Source organism: Oratosquilla oratoria, chromosome 18, assembly GCF_046742065.1.
Source record: "Oratosquilla oratoria isolate Oo_2021 chromosome 18, ASM4674206v1, whole genome shotgun sequence".
Classification (NCBI taxonomy): Eukaryota; Metazoa; Arthropoda; class Malacostraca; order Stomatopoda; family Squillidae; genus Oratosquilla; species Oratosquilla oratoria.
The window spans coordinates 62816289-62831334 of record NC_134794.1 but is presented as its reverse complement, the minus strand read 5'-3'; the positions used below and the strand labels follow the sequence as shown (position 1 = coordinate 62831334).

Below are 15046 nucleotides of genomic sequence, written 5' to 3'. Positions count from 1 at the left end.
TATTAGATCTTGGGCCCAGTCCAAAGACAAGATGTCATAAGGAGCTACACCTTCAAGACCAGAATCCTGATGGATTTTTTAAATTGATGATGGGGAAAAGGCTCCAATACCCATCTTACGGGACCACCCTTTCCCAGTACCTGTTGTTGGTCCTGCTAGCAAGTGTTACCCCAACACTACCTTTTAACAGCCTAAAGAAATGAAAATCCTGTCTCCTACACTCTGGAATTATACCCAAATCTGTACTTAAATTTTGTTGTAGTGCTGAAATATAACTTTTCAAATAGCTTCTCAATATACCACTATAACAGTCTGTGACAGTACCATTTGTTTCCAATGATATTCAAAATACTTGTGTGTATTTACCTAGTATCTTATGGGAAGGGGAGCTATACTCGTGGTGTCTTGTCTTTGTATCTCACAGTGTCTACAATGTTCTTAAATTTGTGTATAGTTTTTGCACACACTATTGTTTTATCCAGTTTGTTCCAGATATCTACTCTGTGTGGGAAACTCTTTTTTCAGGTCTCTTCTAAAACTATCCTTTTTGAGTTTCTTTCCATGTCCCTTTGTATTTCTCTTAACCCAATTTAGTAAGTCCTCTCCATCAAGGACTTTTGTGCCTTTCACGATTTTATAAACAGTCAGCAGATTGCCTCTTTCTCTTCTTTGTTCCAAAGTCGGTATTTTCAATTTAGCCAGTCTCTCCTCATATGACAGGTTTGAAAGTGTTGGGGCCATTTCCGTGGCTTTTCTCTGGATTTGTTCAATTTTCTTAATATTTTTTTTTGGTACTGGGCGACTATAGTGTTGCACCATATTTTAGTCTTGGCCTTAATGGTGTGACTAGTATTTTTTTTTTTTTTTTTTTTTTTTTTTTCTTCATCTAAATAGGTAAAATCCTTCTTAATTGATCTTAGCAAGTTGTAGGATTCTCCGACAATTTTGTTTATCTGTTTATCAGGGGACATGACATTTGAAATTATTAGTCCCAGGTATTTTTTCTGATCCCACTTTCTTTACTTCCTTTGTCCCAATTTTATATTGTCATGATATTCTTTTCTTACTTTTTCTGAACTCCATTATGCTACATTTCTTAATGTTGAAGTCTACTTCCCACTTTTGGCTCCATTTCCAAACCTTGTTTAGGTCTGTAGTGATTCACAATTCACTTCGGTATTCACTTTCCTCAGCAATTTAGCATCATTACAAAGAAGCTCATGTAACAATCCACATCTTCATCCATGTCATTCACATAAATAGTGAACATTATTGGAGCCAATACAGATCCCTGTAGAACTCCACTAATCGCCTCCTCTTATGCTGAATTCTTTTCTCTGAGCACTACTCCCATATTTCTACCTTGCAAGAAATCCTCCATCTAGTTTAGTAATTTACCTTGTGTCCCTCCTGTCCCCCCCCCCCCTTTTTGTGGTACTTTGTCAAAGGCTTTTTGTAAGCCTAGGAAAGCACAATCCATCCATCCTTTTCTTGTATTATATCTATTAGTCTTGAGTAGAAACAGATTAAGTTTGTGGCACATGATCTTCCCCATCTGAATCCAAACTGTCTCAGGTTTATTACATCATTTTCTTCCAGGCATTTTATCCATCTATTCTTGATATTTTTTTCACAAATTTTGGCTACAGTGCTTGTAAGGGAGACTGGTCTGTAATTTGTTGGTTATTTTTTTTTTCCTCCTTTATATATTGGTACAATATTGGCATTTTTCCAGTCCTTCAGTATTTTTCCTTCTTTGAGCATGCAACTTATAATGTTATGTATTTTGTCCATTAATTTTTTACATTCTTTTAGTATCCAGTTTGCAATTCCATTTGGCCCATGTGATTTCCTGACATCAAGGTTCGTTAGTTAATCAATTCTTTTTTGTGTTGTTATTCCCCTCATGGGGGGGTGATTGCACTTCAATTTCTTCATCCTAATGCTGTACTTTTTCTCTAGTGAAAACCAAATTCTAGTGGTTGTTCACGACTTCAGCCATTCATAAATCTTCTGTATATTCTATATTTCCTTGGCATAATTCTGAAAATGTGGGGGCCACTTCTAAGTTTACCATTCACATACCTATAGAATAGATTGGGTTGATCTTTACACTTTTCTATGACATCTTTATCGCAGTTTCTTTTTTCCTCTCTGCACACTTTGACATATTCATTTCTATGGTTAATATTTACCACTTTCCTTTTTTTTTTTTTTTTTTTATCTTTTTTCCATCTTTTCCAAGCTTCATCTCTTCTTTCACCTCACTGTATCTTCTATTGAACCAGTACTTCATGTACATCATTTCCTGTTTCTCTCTTGGTACGTATTTATTCACTCCATTATAAATTTCCATCAAAATCATCCATTTCTCTTCAACTTGTGTCCCTTTGAAAAAGTTTTCCCAATTTGCATTTTGAAAGAATTTCTTAAGTTTCCTAAAGTCTGTTTTGCTGTACATCAGTCTTGCTTTTCTGTATTTCTCATTTCTCTATATATATTTCCTCCTTTAGTTCAACTCCTATTAGTATGTGGTCACTTTCCAAGTGGTGTCTTGTATTCAATTTTATGCACAATTTCAGGGTCTGTTGTAAATATTGAACATAGTCTCGATAGTTCTTCATTACTTCTATATCTGGAATTTTCTTATACCTATTGTGTCTTTGTATGTTCTATAGTCATGTCAAGTAATACATTTCCCCATAGATCCTCTCCACCTTTCACTGTCATCTCTTCCCAACAGATTTCCTTGCAGTTAAAATCTTCCATAAGCACCAGGTTACCTCCATCCTTCAGCATCTCATTTAATGAATGCCTTATATCCTCTAATGTTTTTGAATGCTCGGCCCCTTTCCAAGAACCCGTTTCTGGGGTCACATTTGTAACCTTTGTCACATTTAAGTTCTTCCTGGCCAAAAACACAATTCTTCTGTTCTGTTTCTCATTTCTGTTTTTAATCCGATAATTATATAGCCCATGTACAACATTATTTGGTGATAGTGGACCCCTTAATTTTGTCTCCACCTTTCCCATTATGTCTAGTTTTTCTTCTGACAGGTAATCATTTAGTTCCCTCAATCCTGAGATTAACCTGTCTATATTAGTATAGGCCACTTTTTATTTTTTTCTTCTCCAATCAGTTTTCTTTTCCTTTCATTTTGCTTGCCTTGGTGTACCATGTTTTCAGCCTCACATCTAAGACTCCAATAAAACTCCTTGCATTTGGTCTCTTTCTCCTCTCTTTCTCTCTTTTTGTGTGTGTGTGTGTGTGTGTGTGTGTGTGTTTGCGTATTTACCTAGTACATTTACAGTACAGCGACTATAATTTCCATAACCCCTTTGCTTTCATGACACCTATGGATTTAATTTTGACTACTGCCAATTTAATTCAATTGAGGTAATGTTCCTGTTACAAGGAGGTTAACATCTAAGCAAAATATGCATAAAATCCAAATCTAAAGCTACCTCAATGGGACTAATGACAAGTACCTCCTTGAGGTGCTCCTGCAAGATGGACTGAGCTATCCTTTTTCAAATCCTGTCAACCCTCTCCCCTCCGTGAGGAGGTGCAGCCCCAAGGAGGTGACATGGTCACTGAACTGGGCCCAAAATCTCATAACTCCAGATGGATTTCTTGCACCTTTTCATACACAGAGAGCAAACAACCATCAACTGTTCCCTTCCTTCTACTACTTTCAGCCAGAGGCACAGAGAGCCCCATACTAATATAACACATCATCTATTGAGGACACATACCAGGGAGTGAGTTGCTTCACTCACTTGCTGGCACCAGTCCCCGCCCCATGGTCTTTTCAAGCAAGCTTCCATACAGCCACCCTTCCTTCCCCCTCCAAACAGGTTGAATCAACTTGCCCCCACCATGAATATAATACAGAATGTTAAAAATATTCCTCTTAGAGAGATCAAGGGGATAGCCGGAGGACTGTTGGCAGCTACTGTGGGGTTGCAAGTTTCCAGACAATGAAACTAGAGGTAACAATTATTATACCTTAATCATACTAAAATCACTAAAAATTCTCATTGGTACCCACAGTGCTTAACTTCAATAAAAATAACACTAATATCCTATACGAGTATGAACAGATTTTCCAGACAAGACTCCTGTGCTACCTCACTTTATGTTTTAGTTCTTAGCACCAGCCAATTCCATCCACACAAGTGATAAGCAGATCTGGTACTGAAGCCCATTTCAGTTTGATAGACCGTCACCTTGTTGAATAATACAATCCTTGCTCAAGTTTCACTGGCTGGAAACAAAGATCCACAGCCACAGACTCCTCCAGTACACCTTGGACTGATGTCTGCTGTGGGGATGTTTTGGCATCCCCTGGTTGAAAACAGTAGTACAAGGGGAACACCTGCCAGTTGTTACTCTCTTTGTGTTTAAGAATGGAAGAAATATAGAAGTTGATAAAGAGAAGTCCTGGATCCATTTGGTGCTACATCTCCAAATGGCCATGAGGAAGGAGCCTGTGTCAATGTACAACAGGTAGACTACTCTTTATGAAATCCCTCTTCAAGGAACACCTTGAGGATCCCTTAGATGAGAGTCTGGCATTAGCCTAAATGAAATGTATAAAGTACACAACTGAAAGGGTAGATTATCAAACAATTCATTGACCTCATTCTTTTTTTTGGTGACGGCAACAATGCTTATATAGAACTGGGACAAAATATCTACTCTTCATTTTCTTGATAGAAAGGATGGTTAAATCTGTCCCATAAAACAAGCACGACATGAATACTTGGCAATTTGAACACGGTATTTGATCAATTTTTGTTCAAGGAAATGGCAAATTTCAATAAACTGAAAGGGACTTCTGCTTGACCACTGTAGATGAAATCAGTTGGCACAAAACACTATCTATCTATCTATATATATATATATATATATATATATATATATATATATATATATATATATATATATATATAGATCAGCCAACCTGTTGGCAGGTCTGATTTTCATACTAAAACACTGGGATTATGGTAACCACAAGGATGTGGTAATGTGGAGGCAGCCATTGCTCTGCTTGGCTTTATTACATTAGTTACTCATGGTGACACACTTTATTTACAGAGTTGGTAGCTGCTATCTTGAAGACACATTTTAGAGTAATACTACACCAAACTAATTCCAAATATTCTCGGATCTCAAACCTCAATATTAAACCACTGAGGAGTGCTGTCACACCTAGAAATGTCCTACTGACTGATCATCTGGAAGGAGCATTCGCTCCTTAAAGGGCCAACTAATCAATGACCAACATCTACACCAAGACTTGTTCACAACCCTTCTGAAGTTGTTGAGGTAGTGGTAGCAAGATCAGCCTTAGTAGTTGCACAATCGGTAGTAGAAGCAGCAGCTAAACCAGGTGTGCGAGCAACAGGAGCGGCACAACACAGTGGTGGACAAAGTAGCCAAGGTTCCTACCTGCTGGATTTGGTCTTGGCTTGATTGCCCCTGTCCTGAAGGGAGGCAGGAAAGGGTGGCCCTGCCATGGGCCATCCTCCCATTAGAGGCTGCAGGCGCCCTGCTCCTCCAGCCCCACTTCCTCCACTGCTGCCAGCCCCTCCCCCGCCACCACAGCCCCCACCTCCTCCTGCAGGCTGCAGTCCTACTCGCGACCCAACAGAGAATGCTCGAACTCGTGAGGCGCCGTCCAGGTCTCCAGCATCACTCGCCTCAAGCCTGTGAAGGGACAACACACACGCATCGCTCAGCTTGGCTCGAACCCTGCAGCAACACAGCCCACCACCTTTACGCCCCCTACTCGCCCTCATCCTCACCCTGCTGGATGAAAGGAGTTCAAGGGGAGATGGGGCTAGGTGGGAGCAAAGCTAGAGGAGTAGCCGGCAATCCTCCACCCGGGGTACAGGAAGGTCCACTGCCATTGTTGTAGAGTTCAGCCAACAGGAGGAAGTCACCCCTGTGCCATGAGGAGGAAATTGACAACAGGAGAGAGAGTTGAGGAAGATGTGCAGTGAGGGTTGTACCCTAATTCAGAAAAAGAAGTTGGGTGTACAGGGCAAAAACATGATAGGGGAGGAAAGGCTTTTGACATGAACAAGATAGGGCACAGGTGGAGCTAAAACAGCGAGACCACATGGGAGATATGGGGGCAAGAGGGAGGAAGAGGAGTGAAGAATGGAGGCAAAAGAACGAGAAGGAAGACTGTGGTAGTAGTGGTGGTGGTGGTATGTGCAGGCTGGAGGACCAAGTAAAGATGATGAGCACCATACTAAAAATTGTGATACAGAGGATGCAAGGATGGGATATGGATTATATGGGAGAGAAGAATGAGAGCAAAAAGAGGAATGATGGGGGAGGGCAAGATAAGAGGAAAGGGGCAGGACGGGAAAGTTATGCAAGAGGGGAGCGAGAGATAAAAGAAAGTAGTGTGCATAGTGACACAAATAGGGGCAAATAGGAAAGTAAAGGGTCAAGAGTAATACTGACAAGATGTCCAATGAATGACGATGGTGGTAGGTTAAAGACAGATAAATGTACAGGATGAGAGAGTTGAGGAAGTGCCTTGTTTAGGTGTTTCTTGCCACAATACTATTTGTACCTCTTGCTGAGATTACCCATTTTTCTTGTGCTATAGTCTGGTACAATAGATAGTCAATCAACTTACTGTCCTAGATCTCTCTTGCAAGAGACCCATGTCTTCCATGTAATCAGTGCCAGCCTTTCCCATAAGGCACTTGGGAAGAACCAAGGCATTTTCTGTGTAAAGCAAGTTGGGCCAGCGTAAAAAGAGGTATTCAGTTTCTTTTGTCTGATGGTATCTGGAACAGTTTCTGTGGCTAGGCCTATTTCGTGCTGGTATTTATATTAGTTTGAAGGCAGTCATGCTAACATGATTCTTGTTTCTTTTGGAAGGTATTTTTCAGTGGAGTACATGTTTAGAACGGTTTGATGGAGTAGGGTGTTACACAGTTGGTCTTTGTGTGCTTGTTTTGTGATTTGAGTGTGAATGCATTTGTATGGGTGTTTTGTGTGGTGCAGGTAGAAGACCATAGTATGCCACTGGTGCATTTTGTTGTGTTCCGTTGATTGTAATACTAGATGGGTGATTACAGTCAGTGGCTCTTGCACAGAACTGTGATTATCATTTCCATGTAATGTTCAATGGGAGAAATTTTGGTTTCTGTCTACATGTGTTCTATTGGGGTGGCTTTGGTGCATCCTGTTATTCTCAGTGCTTTATTCTGTACAATTCATACGATACCTACATTTTCCTGATTGTTAGGAACCATGCTATCAAAGTGCAGTCAAGTGTAGTTCTCATTAACTGTTTGTTGACTGTGATTAGTTTCCTTCTATTGTCCAAATCTGGCGCTTGCTACCAATTATACAACTAGGCATCATGAGGCGCCAGTGGGTATGCAAGGATGCTAGCATTGGCATCATGATTATATTTATTTTGTAGTAGTAGCCGAGTGACTACCGAATTCTTTGAATGGAGTTGATCGCGTTTTCTGCATTTATTATTACTCAGAGTAAAGGAGAATGCATAAATCAGCAGCGACTTTATATTTTATAATGAGTGTTGTGATGCACCATGGTATAATTGTACATCAGGCATCCGATGCTGCACGCAAAAATTCAACTTGTATTAGAGAGGTTAATCCAACACTTGCCAACCACCACTTCAGTTTGGTCCCCGGACAAACCCACTTCAGGAATTGGCCCATGACATAAAACATCCCCCTATTTCTGAAGTGGGTTTAGTCTTGGGCCTAAAAATCCACACAGGTGGTGGCTGGTGAGTGCTGGATGACGGGACCAAGGTATATAGATGTTTATTTTCATGACTATTTTCACTGGTCTTTGAAGTAGACTGAAGGTTGTGCAGACAAGAAGTGAACGCTAAATCCCCCAAGAACACCCAAGTTTACTTAAACAAAATCAATGGCTCTGATATAATAAAATAGAGACCTTCCATCAAATAGTTATCAGCAACATTGTTCCAGACAATTATGAATCAAAGACTCTTCCAATAGTGAAATTAAATACCCGGTAGGAATCGTAGGAATCCTAGGCCTCACTTTTGATACTTGCATGTCCTTCTGCTTGCATATCAAGAACCTAAATGGAAAAATCATCAGGAAACTAAAATCATTTGCAAGCATGGGTTTTTAGACAGATGGGAGTTCTTTCTAACCACAGTTGACTATACTTCTATGGCATGGTTCCTAACAATTAAGACATCTTACAAACCATACAAAATAGAGTATGGAGAATAACAGTTCATCACCAAATTCATCCCAACAGAACACCACATGCAAATAACAGGTACAGAGTTATATGCAAGAGCCCACAAACTTATCTCATATCACATACACAATCAACTGGAATTTTTTTTTACACCAGCAGCATACTAAAACAACCTACTGTCTGTCTACCATCCGTACCAGTCACTACATCCTCCCAAATAACACATTTACAGTCAGATCCCAAAAATTGCAAGACCAACCAAACTCCTTACTCCATTAAGCCCTCCAAGACTGCCCAACAGAAAAATACCTCCCAAAAGAAGCAAGAACCACACTCATACATCTGCATTCATGTCTCCATCCTGCATTAAGACTACCAATTACCCCAGATGCAACCATCACACATTAGACACCAAATACCTAATCTTGCACTGCCCCACCCTAGACATACAAACAACACAATATTTCTTGCCTATCTGACTAGTGGGCTAATCTAGTGACTGTTGTCCATTACCTGGGGCCCATGGATCGATATACCCATGTTTATTTAGTTCTGGTTTTCTGGAGCGAGTAATGTTACTGATGATTCCAAGTGAGGCCTCCATTCTATCATTTATGAGCCATTGTTCTAGTTTGTCTAAACAAGCTTGGGTGTTCTGAGCAGCTATTCTGTAGTTGCTATGCTGGGTTACTCACTCACACACGCATGTACAATCATGTGGAAATGTTTTGGGGTTATGTTTTAAATCTGGTGTTGGGAGTTCCCTTGTGAAGAGGTTCAATTAAGTGGCACAGTGAAATTCTATGGTGATGTGGGAGATTAGTGCAACTATTTTAAATATTTCATAAAATTGCATGCTGGTCACATGCAGGCAGCAGTTTCTAATTTTAGTGTGCAGTAGAAAAACTTGTCATGCACCAGTCAGCAGTGGAAGCTGACACCCATTTAAACAGGGTAGCATGTATCAATCTCCTAGTTTCCTCTGCCAATAACAAGATCTTGTTGAAATAAGGGTAAAACCAGACTAGCATGTCTCAAGGTCAAGATACCTTCTGTATTGGGCTGACCAACTCTCAGCCAAACGAGTCTGTTGGGTGGAGGGAATTCTAAATGTGTCACATGTCGAAGAGTAAAAGGATATCTTGGGCATACAAGGTCCAGTATGAAGATGAAGTGGACAACAGAGTCGAGAGGTAGTAAAGGAGATTTAAGGAGGGTCACAGAAAAGGAGGGAAAGTACAGGTTAACTGAGCTGTATTATTTTTTCTGAATGGAGATAGAAAAAGAGCAGAGTGAGGATAGAGAAAACTGAGATAAGAGATGAGAAAGAGGATATAGGCAAGAAAAGAGAGTGAATAGGAGATTAGTATTAGTAATAGTAACAAATGTTCATACTGAAAGCAATACAAAACTCATGGGGACACTTTCCAAAGCCATTAGTCAACATATATACAATATATTGATTAGTAACACATACATTTGCTAAACTAATAGGCAATATACAAATCTTCCATATTCATGTATATTCAAATACAGCATCCACTGCAAAAGCAAGCCTTAAAAATAGAAAAACCTTAAAATATGGTACAGCAAAATGGCTATCATATCCCAAAAATACTTCAGCAAACTTCAAGTTCCACACACCATGATTATTAGCTTAAAAATTTAATAAAAAGAAAGGAGAAGGGTGCTGCTGCTATGCACAGAGTACTTAAAATTACACAATAATATCAATAATGCTAAGAAAGGAAGAAGGAGAGGAGCATACACCAGGAGGTGCTGAGCAGCTGCGACTGAAACAGTCACCTCTGCCCTATGTGCTTGGGCTGTTGGGGGGCAGGTAACAGTCACTGATGGCAATCGGACAGAAGTGCAGGATTCACATCCACATCCGAGTGAATACGAGATCTAGTACTTCCAATACACCACCAGCGCACACAAACAATGAATTAATATGAAGTTCTTAAAAAAAGGAAAAAAATCAAACTGACAAGTATAGGGTACACAAAATTCACTTTCCAGTTTCAAGTGTGGGTGGAAGTGGGATTCTCTCTGTGCAATTGAGCGACCACATTACCTTCATACCCTGCCTGGGTGCCAATAGAGAAACGTGGGTTAGTTAAGTAAAACAAAATCTCCACAATTATATGACTGTTGAGTAGCACCATATACTAAAATTTAGTTACTAGCCAATACCATACTTAAAAAAATAAACAAAATAAAAACTTAAAAAATGTCAACATGTCAAACAAATTGTCCACAAAGTTTGCTTTCTATGCTATTTAACAAGGAAAAAAACATTAACCCACATTTAGCGATTCACACTATTAGTCCCTAGACCTGGTCATTAAGCATTTATACACATCTACAGGGGAGAATTTCTGTAGTTCAGTTAAACTGTGAAAAGTGTTGTAAGTAGTATCAGTCAATTACAATGTAGTCAGTCTTCCAGTTCATTCTCTTCTAATCAAATAACAATCAAATTGGTTAATTGATCTATTAGTTCTTAATTTCATTAGATGGTTCTGATGGATTTCTCCAGTAAGTTTATTTGGTTACAAGGCCTACCAGCTGGTTAGGAATCAGCTGGGGTCATACAGCTGTTACAGGAAGTCGATTAGATAGCCCAGTCAACTGTTATAACTTTTTGGTCAACTGACCAGTACTTGTTTAGGATGTCTGTGTCAGTTGATCAATTAAGCTTTATTCAACCGACAGGTCAATCAGGAGAAACCTGGGGTATCCAGTCTTGGCTAGTCAAATCACGGTTTATTCCACTGGTTCAACAGAAACCAGAAACACAATTCATCAAGCCAAGGGCAGGTATCAACTAAATCAAGCCAAAAGTCTTTGCAGCAAGTCAACCAAGAAAATGCAGTTAGTAAGGTGTTGAGAGCCACACAAGGTATTTAAGAAAATTCTTGTCATAGGCCAAACATTCTAGCAGGGAAGAGGGGGTAGGTTCAATACACGTATGATGCACCTGGCCAAAAGAAGTCATGCTCATCTTTCATTTGAATATGTTCATATGTTTAGATTCATGTACACTTGCTCATACATGCAAACATCCACCCACATGTACATACAAATTGTAATATATAAGACAAAGGCAATGTTCTCGGGGCCTTGTGTCTTACTCTCCAATAATCATACTTAGTTTACAATTCATGTATGGTTCCAACCAAGACTATATCATTTTATTCTCCTATCATTATATATGTAGAAAAGGCTTTTTCCCCCTTGTATGGGAGGTAGCCAAGTCAAATGGCAAGTACTCACTCCCACCCATTGCACTCCCATCCACCACCCTTTCATCTTAGCTCCTCCAATTATCATACCTAGATTTAAATTCATGAATGGTTTTACCTTTGGCTCCATCACCTAGAATACTGCTACATCACCTAGAATATTCCAAGAGTTCATTCATTTTTATGGACACTTGCATTTCCTGACACCTTTTAGATAATTTGTCTTCCTATGTTCTCATAACTTCGTAAAAACCCTCCCATTCCTAATCGAAAGATCTCCCATATCAACCAGGTCTATTCCTTCCAGGAACCTGAACAATGCAATAACCCCTTTCTCTTCAATGTTGGCAGATCTAATGGTTTTAGTCTCTTCTTATATGGCTTATCTACCATGCAGGAAACCAGTCTGGTTGATACTCTTTGTATCCTGTATCTGTCCAATTGTATTACCCCTTGTGGGGGTCCTGTTACACATTGCCCAGTTTATCATACCCAACTCTAAATTCATGCGTATGTGTGTGTATTTATTGACCAGTCTCCTGTTCTCTAATTTTCTAATGTACCTAAACTCAAATTCTTGCACAATTCCAACTTAATCGATATCTTTGATTTCCAATTATATTCAGATTTGAACACGTGTGTTATTTGAGCTTGGGCTATATCACCTTCTAAGCTATTCCACATATTCATACATCTAGTGCGAGTCTGTGTGTGTATGCTTTTACCTAGTTGTGTGTGTGTGTGTCTGTATTTACCTAATTATAGTTTACCATAAAGGTGCAACGTTCATTGGGTCCTGTCCCCTATTCTCTAATTTTCTAACATATCTAGACTCAAATTCACGTATAGTTCCAACTTAACCTATATCTTTGATTTCCAATTATCATATTTAGATTTGAACTCTTGTGTTGTTTAAGCTTGGGCTATATCACCTTCTAAGCTATTCCACATATACATCTATATGTTAAACTGTATTTCTTCACATCCTTTCGACATGTGGTCTTCCTTAATTTAATTCCATGACCTCTTAAAGCCCTCCAATCTTTAACCAGATCTCTTCTATCAATGCAATCTATCCCCTTTAGTGACCTGAACACTGTAATCCTGTCACCTCTTTCTCTTCGATCTTTCAAGGTTGGCAGACCCAGTACCTTTAGTCTTTCCTCATATGTTTTATCTGCCAGGATGGGGACTTGTTTGGTTACTGCCCTTTGTATGTTCTATAGGCATGTCAAGTAATACATTTCCCCATAGATCCTCTCCACCTTTCACTGTCATCTCTTCCCAACAGATTTCCTTGCAGTTAAAATCTTCCACAAGTACCAGGTTACCTCCATCCTTCAGCATCTTGTTTAATGAATACTTTGTATCTCCTAACATTTTTTAATGCTTGCCCTCTTTCCAAGAGCCCGTTTTTGGGGGGGCACACAAATCACCACAAGCTTCCTACTTTTCATGTCACTGTCTTCAACTTTTATCATGATCATTTCCGCACTATTTTGAGTAGAAACAGATAAAATTTGTGGCACATGATCTTCCCTGTCTAAATCTAAATTGTCTCTGGTTTATTATATTGTTTTCTTCCAGGTGTTTTAACCATCTCTTCTTAACAACTTTTTCACAAATTTTGTTACAGTGCTTGTAAGGGAAACTGGTCTGTTATTTGTTGGATCTTCTTTGTTTCCTCCATTATATATTGGTACGTTATTTGCATTTTTCCAGTCCTTTGGTATTTTTCCTTCTTTGAGTGAGCAACCTATTATACTGTATATTTTGTCTATTAATTCTTCTTAAACATTCCATCTGAGCTGTGTGACTTCCTGACATCAAGGTTCATTAATTGATCCATTATTTCTTTTTGTATTATTTTTAATACCCTCATGAGGGGGATTATACTTCACTCCCTTCATCCCAATGTTGTCCTTTTTCTTTAATGAAAACAGACTTGAAGTGATTGCTCATAACTTCAGCCATTTCTAAGTCACTGTGTACTCTATATTTCCATGGCAAAGTTTCACTATTTCCTGTTTATTTCTAAGTTTAACCATTCACATATCTATAGAATAGCTTAGGTTGGTGTTTACATTTTTCTACTGTCTTTTTCATAGTTTTTTTTTCTTCTCTGTGCACTTTTACATATTCATTCCTTTGTCACTTTCCAGGTTTTTTATCTTTTTTCCATCTTTTCCAAACAATCATACATGCATACAAACTAGAACTTTGTACCACACAACACACAAAGACAATATACACTTAGTATCCACATGAAAAACAAAATCATGTATTCAAGCCCATACATTCACTTACCCACAGACACAAATCCACAGCTTTCCACATATGAACAACTACAAACAAAACTCACAATGTGCACATGATGCCAAGACCATGAGGTGCTTTGAAACGGAAGCTCAAATGAAGAAAAAATAGACGAGAATGAGGTGATGGGTAGAGGAGGAGCAAAGTCCATGTATGTCACACAAGGATGTGCAGAAAGTGAGGACAGGATTGACAAGGAAACGCGAGTGCGGCAGAAGGGTGTTGGTGGGGAAGGCACTGGAATGTGGAGGTTGGTGATGATGCACAAGTGGGTTCAGGTGGAAGAGGTGCTGGGGGTTCAGGTGGAAGAGGTGCTGGGGGTTCAGGTGGAAGAGGTGCTGGGGGTTCAGGTGGAAGAGGTGCTGGGGGTTCAGGTGGGAGAGATGCTGGGGGTTCAGGTGGAAGAGGTGCTGGGGTTCAGGTGGAAGAGGTGCTTGGGGTTCAGGTGGGAGAGATGCTGGGGGGTTCAGGTGGAAGAGGTGCTGGGGGTGTGGGTGGGGGAGAGGTGTTATATGAAGGAGATATGCTGGAAGGGGAAGAGGTCCCAGGGCGACATGTCAGGTTGTGGAGGCAGGCTAGTGGCAGCAGGGGATACCTTGGAATTTAAGCGTGCAATGTGTGCTGCCTATCCTAGCACTTTTTCCTTCTTCTTAACATAATTTCATCTTTCATATTACTTCCAGCGCCTCCACCATGAGATTTCAAAAACAAATTAAAAACTTCCATGCCGACTACCGAGGTTACCATTTCTGGCTATTTCCTGCTTCTTGAAGCGAACTTGTAATATTGTTGTTCACCATTCTGCAGCCAGTCTCGTTTCCGAATAAAATCTAGTTAAAAGGGTAATTAATTGTTCTGAGTTTAATTTGCTCTTTGTAGAACAACTAACCTGAACAAGTCAGTTTTCTTAATTTGACAATCAAAAATTTGACAACGCAAAAATCATTCAGTAAGCATGAAGAAAAAAATAAATGAATAAACATTTCATACCAAAATTCCGTTTACCAAATCCCTAATTAATCTGTAATCAATGGCAATCTTGAAATTCTATCTATACCAACCTATATAACCTCCCAAAGTTACAAAATTCTATACACTGCACTATAGATTCATCTGTAAACACAATCCATTGTTGAAGCTTTTTGATTTTTCTTTACCTTGCACTACCTCCACTTCTTAGAGGGGAACTATTCAAGCAACATTTTTCAAAATTCCACCAAGTCACATTCCTCACAGT

The 15046-nt window shown here is 39.4% G+C and overlaps 1 protein-coding gene across 6 annotated transcripts in view; it reads right to left on the bottom strand.

Moving 5' to 3' along the window:
• chico (insulin receptor substrate 1 chico) overlaps nucleotides 1-15046 on the bottom strand; it is a 151525-nt gene that overhangs the window by 3686 nt on the left and 132793 nt on the right. For 5 of the 6 annotated variants that reach the window (XM_076202262.1, XM_076202261.1, XM_076202258.1 and 2 more), the window contains exon 14: nucleotides 5456-5713. The exons of the other annotated variant lie outside the window; for it this stretch is intronic. In XM_076202262.1, the coding sequence (XP_076058377.1) occupies nucleotides 5456-5713 (258 nt within the window). The remainder of the gene's footprint in view (nucleotides 1-5455; nucleotides 5714-15046) is intronic. 6 annotated transcript variants of the gene reach the window in all.